We start from the raw sequence: 12,837 nt of genomic DNA, 5'->3' as shown, positions 1-12,837 counted from the left end.
TGTCCATTCACTCTCCACAGAAACAAGATGATCCAAGAGCAAGTTGACAGACAACAGCCTCTGAGAGTATAGGGTAGGCACAGCTAGAGTTCTTCTTTTCTTCTGAAACAGAGATCAAAGGGAAAATTCACAAACAGATTTTTAATACTACTATAATATAAATGAACTGAGGATATTTTATTGCATGATCATTTAATATGACATTAAGTATTCCAAGATGTAAAATTCCTGATTTCCTTTCTTTATACTGAATGGCTTCTAAGAAGACATAGAAAGTCATGTCTACCATGTCCCATTTTATTGAAAACCACAACAGGAATAGAGAAAGAAGTTAATATCAGCACTACACAAGTCTTTATGGTATAAAACTCTGCCCATTATAATAAAGAGAAGACAAAATTACCTGTCCTGCCTGAAATATCAGAAGCTTTTCAAGAAATAGTGATTCTAGTTCTCTATCAGTGCTTCATTCTGCTCAGTGCCTTTTACAATTTCTTCTGACTTCTTACAATGGTTAGGCTCACCTGGAAGATAAACAAATGTGATTTGGAATCTGAGCAAAAAAGGTAACCATGTTATGAGCATCTGCACAGTCCTAGACAGAACTTTTCCTCTTGACTTTATTAAGGTGAAGATGAAGTTTCAGTCACTGCTTTCTTTAATTGCTTTCTTACCACAGTAAGCATAGGAATGAATTAACTAATCATTATGGCAAGGTAAAAGATAGAATGAAAGAAACAGAGCACATCACAAAACAAAAATACAATGAAATATGAAGAAATTTACATAAGTGTTAGCAAAGTGAGATTGGTTTTGGTTTATCTCCCAACTTACTAGAAGTCAAAATTCACCTTCCATAGAGAAATGCTGTTTAAATCCTCTTTAATGGAGGCTTTCAAATTTGGTGTAAGGTTCCCTCAGATAATGAAAGAATCCAGTGTCAAGTTCTAAGAATTCAATTAATTCAGTCAGATAGGAGCAATGCCACCAAGTGACACAAGCAGCTTTCAAACTAAGCAGTACAACATGAATTTCAAACCCACAATCATATTAAGCTGTTGCTTAAATTATTCTTTCAATAACTGAATGAGTTCATCTGAGGAAATTCTGAACTGAGATAGCAAGCACAGGGAGAATGTAGGAAACTTCCACTGTTATTTACTAACTATATACTATCTTTCAGTTTTAACCAGTTGATGGAGCAACTGCACAAGTGGTTAATAATGCCATACTGAAAATGTGAGGAAGAAAAAGCACAGATGCCTCAAAAGTGGTAAAAAAGAGCTAGAAGAAGCATAAAAACTATAAAAGTAAAATTATAGGGAAGGGAGGATTTTTGAAAGCCAGAAAACAAAGGTATGGGCAGCTGAAAGGGGAAATGGATGACATATGACCTGAAAGGAGAGTTGAAGAAGAGGCTCACAGTTTAGAGACAGGGAAGAGAGCTCATAAAAATGAGGAAATAAGAAAATTAATAGCTAAGAATTCACTGTGGCTTCACTATAATCGAGTAAGAATTGCTACTGATTTTACCCTTGTTTCATTGCCATGAATGGTGGCAAAGTGGGTGCTGTCCACTCTGGAATGGGCCAACAACAGAGGGGCCATATTTCCCCAGGAATTGTTCTTCACCACAGGTTTAGTGCAGGTGGAATGCAGACAATCTGTTCTCCAAAATTTTCAGTCTCATAATCAGATTAACATGAATTAGAACAAAAAATGTCTCAAAATCTTTCAGCTGTTGTTATCCATAAACATGAAAAAAAAAGGGGGTGAGGGGTGGTGAGGAGATGTGTGAAATTAAAATAGATCAATCTACATAAACTTTAAACTTGCTATAGAGTGGTTAGTAAAGCTTTAGGAGAGGGACAGAAGTGATCTGTGGAGGCCTTAAAAACGTTTCGCATGTTTGATTTTCGTAAAAGCAAAATATTAACTTCTAAATCCTGCATAACCTTCCTCCTGTCAATGCATTAGGTTTTTAATGTCATAAACTCTGCCCTGTGAACTGGTTGTTAAAAGCTGCTATCTTTTACTCTCTATTCTTACAACTCATCATTTGCTCTCTTTTTATAACCTTCCCTGCATCCTTATCCCAGGCAGAAACACAGATGCCTTTCCTTAGTAGTAAAACCCTGATTTATTGGTGCTCTCTTCATCTACACAGAGCACACAAGGCACGATGATGGACCAGGCACCTCAGCAATCTGTGTCTGCTCTGTGGAAGCGCTCAGGGTTCCACACTTGGCTGAGCATCACAGGGCCACCGAGGCACTGAACAGTCACTATCATTTGCAGGGCACAGATGATAACTTGATGCTACTTGTATTGCCATAAGTCAAACTGGCATATTGTTGATGTGGATCTCTCTGTGGATGTGGATCCACTGCTATTTAACCTAGTTATCCTCCAGAGGCTTTCCATTACTGACTGCTGGGGACACTGAGTGCTTTGTACAATTCACTGTGACTGGGTAGTCCACTGCTGTCATTAGAGTGAAGTTACTGATAATCTGTTGCAATGCAGATTTATTATCTCCTTTACATTTTGGTATTAAGCATTGATGTCCTTATCACCATGAGTAAAAAGTTTAAAGTGTGCCAATTAGCATTTATAAAACATTGAAATGTGGAACTCTTTAATTAAACATAAGCAGTTTTTAAAATTAATGTTCTGATTAAATAATCACTCAGGAGTAAAGGAAATCATCACTTAAGACAAAATCATCCTAGAACAGTTCCACTTAATCTTGCAACACTCAATTAAATGGAAGTGAGACAAAGGAAAGGACAAAGGTACTGTGGAGAAAAATGACACTCGGTCACAACTGGACTTCTCATAACAACCACCTTCTGTTTCCCCCTTGCACTGACCAGGACCCAGGGCATAGTTACTCCTGTTAAAAAAAATGGAGTAGTCTGCAAGAACTACACCTAGGAAGAGATATGATGCAAAGGTAAACAAGCCCCTTTTTCTTTTTTAATGAGGAATCCCCTCATCATAGTACATCTAAACATTCAGTGTCAGATCCCAAGACCACAGAAAGATCCTCTTCCCGTGTTCCCCAACTCTAGCTCAGTTGCTTGATCACAGAAAACTCAACTGAGCTTTCCACTTTCTTGTAAAGCACAGAACAGTGACAGCTAAGTTATGAAAATTTCAACCTGTACACCTGTGTTTCTTTTCTCCTTACTTGTCATCTCATTTTCCCAGCCCCAACACCCACAGGTCCTTATTTACCTGTCACACCACTAGACAAGCACTCTGGACGCTGCTTTTGCCTCATCTGAAGCACAAAAAGAGCATAGGTAGAAAAGCACATCACGGAGTGTTCTATTTGCATCCTGATAGCTGTATAGTGCTTCTTATACTAATTTGGGAAGAAGGAGGGAAATGTAATACTATGTGGATAGTACCTGCTGCTTGCTTGAAGTGACATTCCTTTGCAAATACCTGATCTTGGTTAAAAAGAGTCCTGCCTGGATCTGCTAGCCCTCAACAGAGGTGCAAAAGTGCAAAGCAGGGATGCTGCGCATGCTGTAGCTCCCTTCTGTGCTGAGTGCTACTGCATCATACGCAATGCACTCACCTTTGACTGTCTCAAACATTGCTTATGCAGAGAAAAAGAGGGAAGTGGGAAAACAGTAAGAAAACTGCTTTGCTATTTGTAGTGGCCAGGCTTTTCCACACACTGCAGCAATGAAGGCTCTTGCAAAACCATTAAGCATTAACATTTAGACAATAATGACAGTTCAATGGATTCCCTTGATTTACAATTATATTAAATTATGTCATCACTGTGAAAGAGAAATATGACACACATTAGCCTCAGTTTCCCTTTGGCACTGAACACTGAAGACTACTTCAGTGCAAAATACCTGCATTGCCTTTCTTTTAAGTTATCTTTAACATGGTGACAGAGTTTCTGCTTCTGAAACCCAAGTCTAATTCATTTGATCTCAAACAGCTAGAACCTGAGTCTCATTAGATGCTATTTTAAAAGTCTGCTGCCCTGGCTCCTGCACATTGATCTAAACACCTGCAGTACACTTTTTCAATTGGCAGGCACAGAAAAATCCCAGCACAGATTCACAGAATACCAGGTTAGAAGGGACCTCAGGGACCATCTAGTCCAACCTTTCAGGGTAAGAATATAGTTTAAATGAGATGGCTCAGCACCCTGTCAAGCTGGGCCTTGAAATGTCCCTGTCTAATATAGGGAAATCCACCACCTCCCCTTGGGAGTTTATTCTGATGTTTAATAGATCAAATGGTGAAAACAAAATCTGTAGTGCAGTTCTAATCTCCCCGTTAGCAATCTGTACCCATTACCCCTTGTCTTTACTATCTGACTCTTTGTAAAAAGGGTAGATTCATAGGTTAAGAGGATAGATTCATAGAATATATGACCATATAAGATGTCATTTATTTGTATGACCTATAGCATGGTCAAGTAATGTGTATTAGGTCTCCTCTGTTGTTTATCAGAAGCAGAAAGTTCTGTGAAATGGTCGTTGGTGACTTCAACTATTGTAATATTTAAGTAAAATATAGCCAGATTTCTCATTCTTTAGTACTGTGGCTAGCCTGTCCCTAAGAAGGAAATTTTTAAGATGATGACACAGTCTCTCTGTAAAGACCATAAAATACTGAAAACATTTTTCTATGACATTTAAATATTGGTAAAATAGGGAAGATGCAAGAATAAAAATGTTATTCAAGTATAAATCTAACATTTGAATGACATAAAATCCAAATGTAAATTCTATCATGACTGACCAATAAACTCCTACAATGGAAGAAGGCTCAAAGGATGTGGGCAAGATCAATGTGTTCATCAGACTTAGGACATAATGCAAGAGGTGACTGACCAGAGTTGCTGCAAAGAAAGTGGACAATCTCAACACAAAGGCAAAGCAGAATGGCCTTTGACTAAGATAAGCACTTATGTCAGTTGAGCGGAGCCACTGATTGTATGACAGTTGAGGGCATCAAGCAGCGATGTAGATGTTTCTCCTTGCTTTCTTCAGAAGAGTGTGATGCTCTCCTTGAGTTAGCCAGGCCAGCACAGAGGGAATAAAAAGATGGCTCAGCCCAGAACATTGTATGAAAACTAAACAACAAGCAAAATATTTTTGGAGAGAGCAATGGACTTGAGCTGGCTTCAACCTGTGAATGCCTTACTGGTGACAGGGGACACTCAGTGTCGCGACAGTGATCATATTCCAAAGGCTGGTAATGGGACTCACATTGGCATTGTGACTCAGATGTAATTTGCAAAGGCTCTGTTTGCTAAGTTAATCTGAATTTGTTGTCTGCTTTCAATACAGTTTGCTGCTAAATCAGAAATCCCATGTAACATCAACTGTCTTCAGACAGGTGAATTTGATTTTAATCCTTACACCCTTTATGATGTAATATCCAAAAGCACCTGGTGAGAGAGTATTGGACTCTGATATTAATATGCTATGGAAATGAGTCAAAACATTCACTAAGCTCTCCACTTACCTGGTTATTTATCTATGCTGGAAAATGACCACAATCACTGAAGGAAATGAATACACAGTGAATAGATGTTTCACATAAAATGACAACTAGTAATGCCTTAAAATATCAGATGCCTTTGAAAACAACACCTAACCAATATATTTGTTCTTATAATTGTAGCACTCTGTTAAAAATTGGCAATATTGTAAATCAGAAATCCAGATTCTCTTCGTGGTTTTTCTGACTTGTGTGACCACGAATTACTTATAAGTGGGTCCACAAAAGCTTCATGAAACTGGAAAAAAATACAACATGACTTTCTGTAGGTTATGATGCATATTTCCACTGGGGGGGGAGTAATTAAATAAATTAAATTAAGGATTCACAAATCTAAACAGAAGAAAAATCATTAATCTAGAATGCAAGACCTAAAGAATTGACACAGATGCGTTCTATGAATTTCCAGTGGCAATTGCATTTAGGCAATGTAATTTCCTGTGACAATGTAACATCTCATAACAAGAGGAACTGATGACTACATTGGTTCAGAAAGCATACTAGGTGAACAGTTTTCAAACTCATTTGAAAGTCAGCTGGGTATGTGTTCAATCAATGACATGAGCAGTATCCCCTGCTTTTTAGATGCCCTTCACAGCAGGAAAAGGCACAACTTGTAGTAAAGGAGGGTACAGAGAAAAATCCTTTCAGTCCCATGTCATTTCCAAAGATCTTTATATATCAGTTTAAGATTTTCAGGCATAGTTTAGTTTCAGCAGAGAAACCTGTACTTCTACAGCAAAACTGTCTGTGGCGATCAGGAGCAACAGAGAAAACTGCTGCAAAACATACAATGGCTCAGATGTAAATTGAGGATCCCAGTAAGAGAGTATAGGCACATCACTCAGCCTCTGGAGATGCCTTAAAAATGATGTACTGCTTCTTACTGTGTGATTAATCACTTGATGCAGTTGCATCTCCTGCTATACCTACCTCCCCTTTTTCCATCCCTTGGTATATGTCCATGGTTTAAGTACCACTCATCATCTCTTTAAAGATGCAAGAGCTAAGCAATTTGCTTGTACAAGCTCTGGCTTTCACTTCAAGACTACTCATTTACTTACAATACCACTTATTTCCACAAAACAAATCAGTCTCTTATTTCTATTTCATTACTTATATGAACTTTTTGACTATTGTCATCTCTAGGTAAGGAACATCCTTAGATTGGTGGAATTTGTGTCATTAAATCTTTTTTTTTACCACTTTCAAGAAAGAAAAAACAGCTGCCAGATCATGTTTGCTTTTGGAAATACACTAACATATAAAGTCTGCTCCTCTTCATAAATTTTGTGGTTTGAAGTGTTAAAATGTAAGGCATTCTGTGGAAAACTCCCTTCCTTAGAAAATGAATGATATTAGCTTTTCCTAAAATAAGAAATCTTTGTTCTCATAAGAAAGAGAGAATATAAAGATTGACAAGCCAGCAGACCACAGTGCCTGTCTGCTGAGGTGTATCTGACTTGAGCAGCATTTTGCTGCTCTGCCATCTAAAGACCCCTGAGGACAGCTACACCACAACAGAGTTCTGCACAGTTTGAAAGATAGAAGGTGCAGATTTTCCTACTATGCTCCTCATCCAGGAGATGGGAAACTTTTCCAAGGCACTTAAATTTCAGGCCAGGCTTTAGTATAAAACATGGATGTCAAAAGACAGAAATGTCAGTTACCAGACAACTTCAAATGCTGAGAAATTAATTTTAGTGTAAATATTTTGATTTAGGACCCTAAATTACCCATCTGTTATTTCTGACAGAAGAAAAAAAGCTGTCAACAATAAAAGCATGGAGTGCTGGAATGCAGAAGTCTAGAATAAGTGGGTGTTCCCCAAAAAAGGCATTTTTTTTCCTAAATATGCCAAGTCATTTATTTATGTCTAAACTCAGTGTTGCTGCTCAGGCAATGCCGTGCTTCTGGCACAACATCACAAGCCTCACTATCATAAAAACATTAATGAGTTTAGCATTTTAATTAGAAGTGAGGAAAAAAAGTGTCATTGTATACCTTGATTATTCTTATGACCCTAATACCTCAAAGCTTATCCTAACATTCATAAAGGCAGGAGACCAATCTTTCTGATTGAGAGAATGACACAGTCCCATTCCTACTAGAGCCAGCAAATTCTGTCTACTCAAGATTTACACTTAGTACAAAGGATGTGGTTTACAAAATAATAATCATATTAGATGGCTAAACTAAGAGTGCATTTTAACAGTATAAAAATAGTAATCATGGACTGCCAGATTGGAAGGGACCTCAAGGATCATCTGGGCCAACCTTTCTAAGTTGAAATGAGATGGCCCAAGATCCTGTCAAGATGAGTGTTAAAACTTTCCAGTGTAAAAGAATCCACAGACAGAGAGAGTGATTTGCCATTGGAATGGGCTGCCCAGGGAGGTGGTGGAGTCACCATCCCTGGAGGTGTTCAAGAAAAGCCTGGATGAGGCACTTGGTGCCATGGTCTAGTTGACTGGCTAGGGCTGGGTGCTAGGTTGGACTGGATGATCTTGGAGGTCTCTTCCAACCTGCTTGATTCTATGATTATTCCAATGTCTAGCTGTTCTCATGGTGAAAAGCTTTCTTCTGAAAAATCTGTTAGAGGAGAAAATGTTACATACTTCTGTTTTGAAAGTTCAGCTCATTCTCTATTCTGCTGTTTAATCGCAAATATGCATCTTTAAATTACTTCAAAGTCATTCTCCCACTTCAACTAAAGGTCTTGGTGGCTTATTTAAAAAAATAATTAAAAGGGAAAAAAGGGGGTGGGGGGTGGAGTCTACTAGATACCATATAGTTAATACCAAGGAGATTATATTTGTTTATGCTAACCAGCTTTTATTTGATGGTTGCTTGTACAACACCTTAGTTCGATATCTTACATTACTCTCAGTGTCTGACGGGGAGATACCAGACACTGCTGCAGTTTCACCCTGGACAGCTTCAATAGATTAAGCAGTGCTCTGTGAAGAAGCATTACCATTCAGTGGCTCTGTATTCTGTGTTTCTGTTTCCTGCTGGGCATCGATGAGATCTTTCTGGTTCGGATCAGAGTTAGTGCTTTTTTCTGAGCTGGATTCATCACTCAAAGAAGCGTCAGAAGAGACTACTTGTAGGACGATGGATCTGGGAGGACAGGTTGTACCATCGCTTCCCTGGCTACTCTCATTTTGTATCCTTGCTGTCTCTTCCTTTAACTGTGCATCTGTGGAATTTCTGCCTTGGTCTTTTTCCTGTTCACCAACATTTTTCCCAAGTTCTTCTACAAAAAGGGAACAAAATATGTAAATTAGATAAGAAGGATTTACCACAACTGTTTGATTTCCGACTAGCGAGTGACGGAGCTGCGTGTTGGACAGTTGTGAATACAGACTTTCTGCAGGTGCATTAGTGTGTTTAATATGTGTCAGATTATGCTCCTGAGTATGCTATTGTACATGAAACACAGTGGTCCACTTTCTGGTTTGATCTCTATTTTGCTCTCTCTTTTTTGGCCATAGTACAGAGCGAGCAGCAGCATCAGACACACTGTAAGATGAATGATGAGAACAGGAGTAGCCCATGCTGCAAATAGATCTGCCAGCAGCAGTGTTTACCACCACAGGACTAGGTGGAGCAGAGCTCATCAGTTCTGCAACAGAGAAAATGCATGGAGGGGAGCACCTGGCTGGGGATGGAGAAGGCATCAGAACTGAAGGGAAGCCCTGAAGGAAGTTGGCCTAGAAGCATGGAAAAGTCCTGAAATGTCAGCTAATTGACATCTTCTGCTGAAACAAGTTAGAGAAGGTTATATACATGCAATCCAGTACTTCTGTCCTTGCAGCTTAGTGGCACATACAAAATGGGAAGGAAAAAATATAAGGAAAATTGTACTTTGAGGGATAGAAGCTCCAGGAGAAAATACATGTTTGTGAAACGCTCTATTACTTGATGAATTGAAGCGACTTGGAGAACGGTACAAATTAAATGCCCAAAGTAAAAAGAGACAGAACAGAGCAGCACAGAGGTGACAGCAGGAGGAATTAGAAGATGAAAACAAAAAATGGAAATCTTTTGAGGGAGGTTGAAAAGTCTGATAGAAAATAACTGGGGGACCTACTTCACTCTTTCGTAAATTCCACTTTTAGAATCTGTATGCTACTATAGAAGACACAAGAGACTATCAATAAAAGAAAAAGAAAAAGAGAAAGAAAAAATAAAAATAGAAAGAGAAGGACAAAGGAAAAGAGAAAGAGAAAGAAAAGGAGAAAGAAAAAGATAAAAAAAAGAAAAAGGAAAAATAGAAAGAGAAAGAAAAAAAGAAAGAGAAAAAGAGAGAAAGAAAATGAGAAAGAGAAAAAGAAAGAAAAAATTAAAAAAAAGAAAAAAGAGAAAAAGAGAAAGAAAGAGAGAAAGAAAGAGAAAGGAGAAAGGAGAAAGGAGAGAGGAGAGAGGAGAGAGGAGAGAGGAGAGAGGAGAGAGGAGAGAGGAGAGAGGAGAGAGGAGAGAGGAGAGAGGAGAAGGAAAAGGAGAAGGAGAAGGAGAAGGAGAAGGAGAAGGAGAAGGAGAAGGAGAAGGAGAAGGAGAAGGAGAAGGAGAAGGAAGAAAAAGAAAAAGAAAAAGAAAAAGAAAAAGAAAGAGAAAGAGAAAGAGAAAGAGAAAGAGAAAGAGAAAGAGAAAGAGAAAGAGAGAAAGACAAAGAGAAGAAGAAAGAGGAAAAGAAAAAGAAAGAGAAAAAGAGAAAATAAAAAGAGAAAGAAAAAGATTTTTAAAAAAGGAAAAGGAAGGGAAAAAACCTCAAAAATAAAAAAGAAGGAAAAAGAGAAATAAAAAGAAAAAGAAAAAAGGGAAATAAAAAGGAAAAGGGAATGGAAAAGAAAGCATTGCACAAAATAGCTGTATGATACTTCTAACTTGGTTGTGCACACTATCGTAAGGAAAAAACCCAAGCATTGAGATACTGAGTTCAACTAGGAGCTCCTAGAAACCCTGCTTGTGAGTGACACGTCCAAATCCAGACCAAAAGCGATTACATATGACAACCGAAATACAGCCCATTTCTACCACAGTCAGTATTTGTCTGCCATCTCACTTTCCTGAATGCACAGAAAATTATTCCTGAACTACAATTTGGTTTGTGAAATGGAACAGAAAGGAACATCTGCAAACCAAAGCAGCATGCAGAAGCATGGACTAGCTAAATATTTTCCTTCTCCTTTTCAGTTCTTACACTTTCTGACGTATCTTTGAAAAATCAAGAATTTTCCAATTTGAGCAATTTCTAAACTGTTACAGCAGGTTTTTAATGAACTTTAGAGATGATCTTGCTTTGGATTCCAAATCTTCTAAAACTTAGGCAGGCATTCTTTTTCTGCAGGCTTCACTACAGCTCTTACAATGAAGTGCTTGTGGTAAAGGCATTAAAAAATATGCATATGCAAATTGAAGCAAATCTGATATTCAACCTAGATATGTTAATTGAAGCATCTGTCCACCATATTATAATTTACCTACCTTAGGTCTTAGGCTGTTGTCCCAAGAAACTGATTTACATGCCATATTTGTCTCCATATGGCAGACCTACAAGTAATTTCCCTTAACTCTATTAAAAAGCCAAGGAAATTCCAAGATAAAATATTTCAGACACTGTTCAGATGAATCAGCAAGTTGAGGAAAGCAAAAGCAACTATACTTGCACATAAAACTGCACTATCAAGTCAGTGCACGTTACCAAAGGTACATTTTTACTCTGACAGTAGTAAGAACAGTCAGCATTTTTCTCACAGAATGGTGTTTTAGGAAAATTCTAACCAGAATTCAGGTTTGTCTTAGCGTACCTAAGTGGCTGGGCACTTTATTCTCGTGTTGCAAGTCTCAGAATGTTCATACAGGCAAACCTCAAAAGCAGTATTTTGAATTTCTAGGCTTAAAATTGCTTTCCTTTACTCCCTACCAAAATTAAAATGGAAAATTAAGATTAACAAGCTGATGGTATGTTCTTAACTTGAGTGATGCTTATCTCTTATTTCTGTGACAGCCCCTGAGGTGATCTCAGTCATGCTTGTTTAAGGATATCTAGAACATAGACAAGATCTAACTCAGGTATAAATATCTGAGGAGTGGGTGTCAAGTGAATGGAGACAATCTCTTTTTGGTGGTCAGTAGCAACAAGAGATGGAGCAAAGGCTACAAACTGGAATGCAAAAGGTTTCACCTCAACATCAAGAGAAACTTCTTTACATTGAGAGTGATGGAGCACTGGAACAGGTTGACCAGAGGCTGTGGAGTCTTCTATGAAGATTTTCAAAACCTGCCTGGATGAATTCCTGTGTGAACTACACCAGGGGATCATGCCTTGGCAGGGAGGTTGGACTCAATCTCTGGACATCCCTTCCAACCTCTAAAGTTCTGTGACTCTGTGATCTCTGATGCATGTAGCTTTGAAATGGAGTATCTCTGGACCAAGTTACACCTGATAACATACAAGTTAAATGCCACACCTATTGCATTTAAACTGGTTTGATACTAGAAAAGAATGTGTGAGAAAAATATTATCTTTCCTAAGTGTGAAAAATACTGTGGCATTTTAAAATCTCTGAAGTTATAACTATTGCTAGACATTAGAGTTTGGGGGGGTGTTTTTTTGCTGATAATCATATCAGCAATTAGCATTCCATGATGATAACATTTCAAAGGCATTGTCAGGTAAACAAACTTAAAATAAAAGTAACTTGGTGACTTAGGAGGAGTTTGTTTAGGGCAACTAGGAGGAGTGGCTAGTAATTGTGTCTGAGGCTGAGAAGCCTCAAGTACAGAATCCTCTATGATGACATCACAATTTTCACGTTCTGAGTTGGTTTGCTCCACTCAGGTTCAATCCCTATGGAATCCACTGCCAAAAAGAGGAAGAGTAATGGATTCTGATGGTACTAGTGGAATATCCTATATGTGCTGGGAAAAAAAAATTAGACTTCTGATTTCCATAACTGCTAATAATTGTACTCTATATTATACAGGACTTTTATACTCTAGGTGGTAATTGGCATTTGCTATGCTCCCTGCTGTCTTGTCACTGATAAAACAGAAATACTTACTTCAAAAGAGGCTGAGACTGGAACAGTGACCAAATAACTAAAAAACAAGCAAGGTATAGCTAAACTATTACCACTCATGTAAGAGAAGCAGAGCTGGCATGGCATTTGGTGCCCAGTGCTGGGTAGTAGGGTCTGTAGCAAATACTGTGGCAGAGCCTCTGCCTTCACCCAGCCACTAACTGCCAGGGATCTCCGAGAGCAGAAGGCGAGGTTGCTGCCCCCT

General features: G+C 38.4%; 1 protein-coding gene across 6 annotated transcripts in view; it reads right to left on the bottom strand.

Annotated features, from left to right (window-relative positions):
* Window positions 1-403: 403 nt before the first annotated feature.
* The window catches only part of PDE1A (phosphodiesterase 1A), a 272,683-nt gene continuing 260,249 nt past the window's right edge, over window positions 404-12,837 (bottom strand). For all 6 annotated transcript variants that reach the window (XM_064161668.1, XM_064161651.1, XM_064161676.1 and 3 more), the window contains 2 exons: window positions 8,522-8,803; window positions 404-524 (listed from right to left, as the gene is read on the bottom strand). In XM_064161668.1, coding sequence (XP_064017738.1) covers window positions 448-524; window positions 8,522-8,803 — 359 coding nt within the window. In that variant the 3' untranslated portion in view covers window positions 404-447. The remainder of the gene's footprint in view (window positions 525-8,521; window positions 8,804-12,837) is intronic.

The sequence above is a fragment of the Pogoniulus pusillus genome, chromosome 2, assembly GCF_015220805.1.
Source record: "Pogoniulus pusillus isolate bPogPus1 chromosome 2, bPogPus1.pri, whole genome shotgun sequence".
NCBI lineage: Eukaryota > Metazoa > Chordata > Aves > Piciformes > Lybiidae > Pogoniulus > Pogoniulus pusillus.
This window is presented reverse-complemented; position numbering and strand designations above follow the sequence as displayed.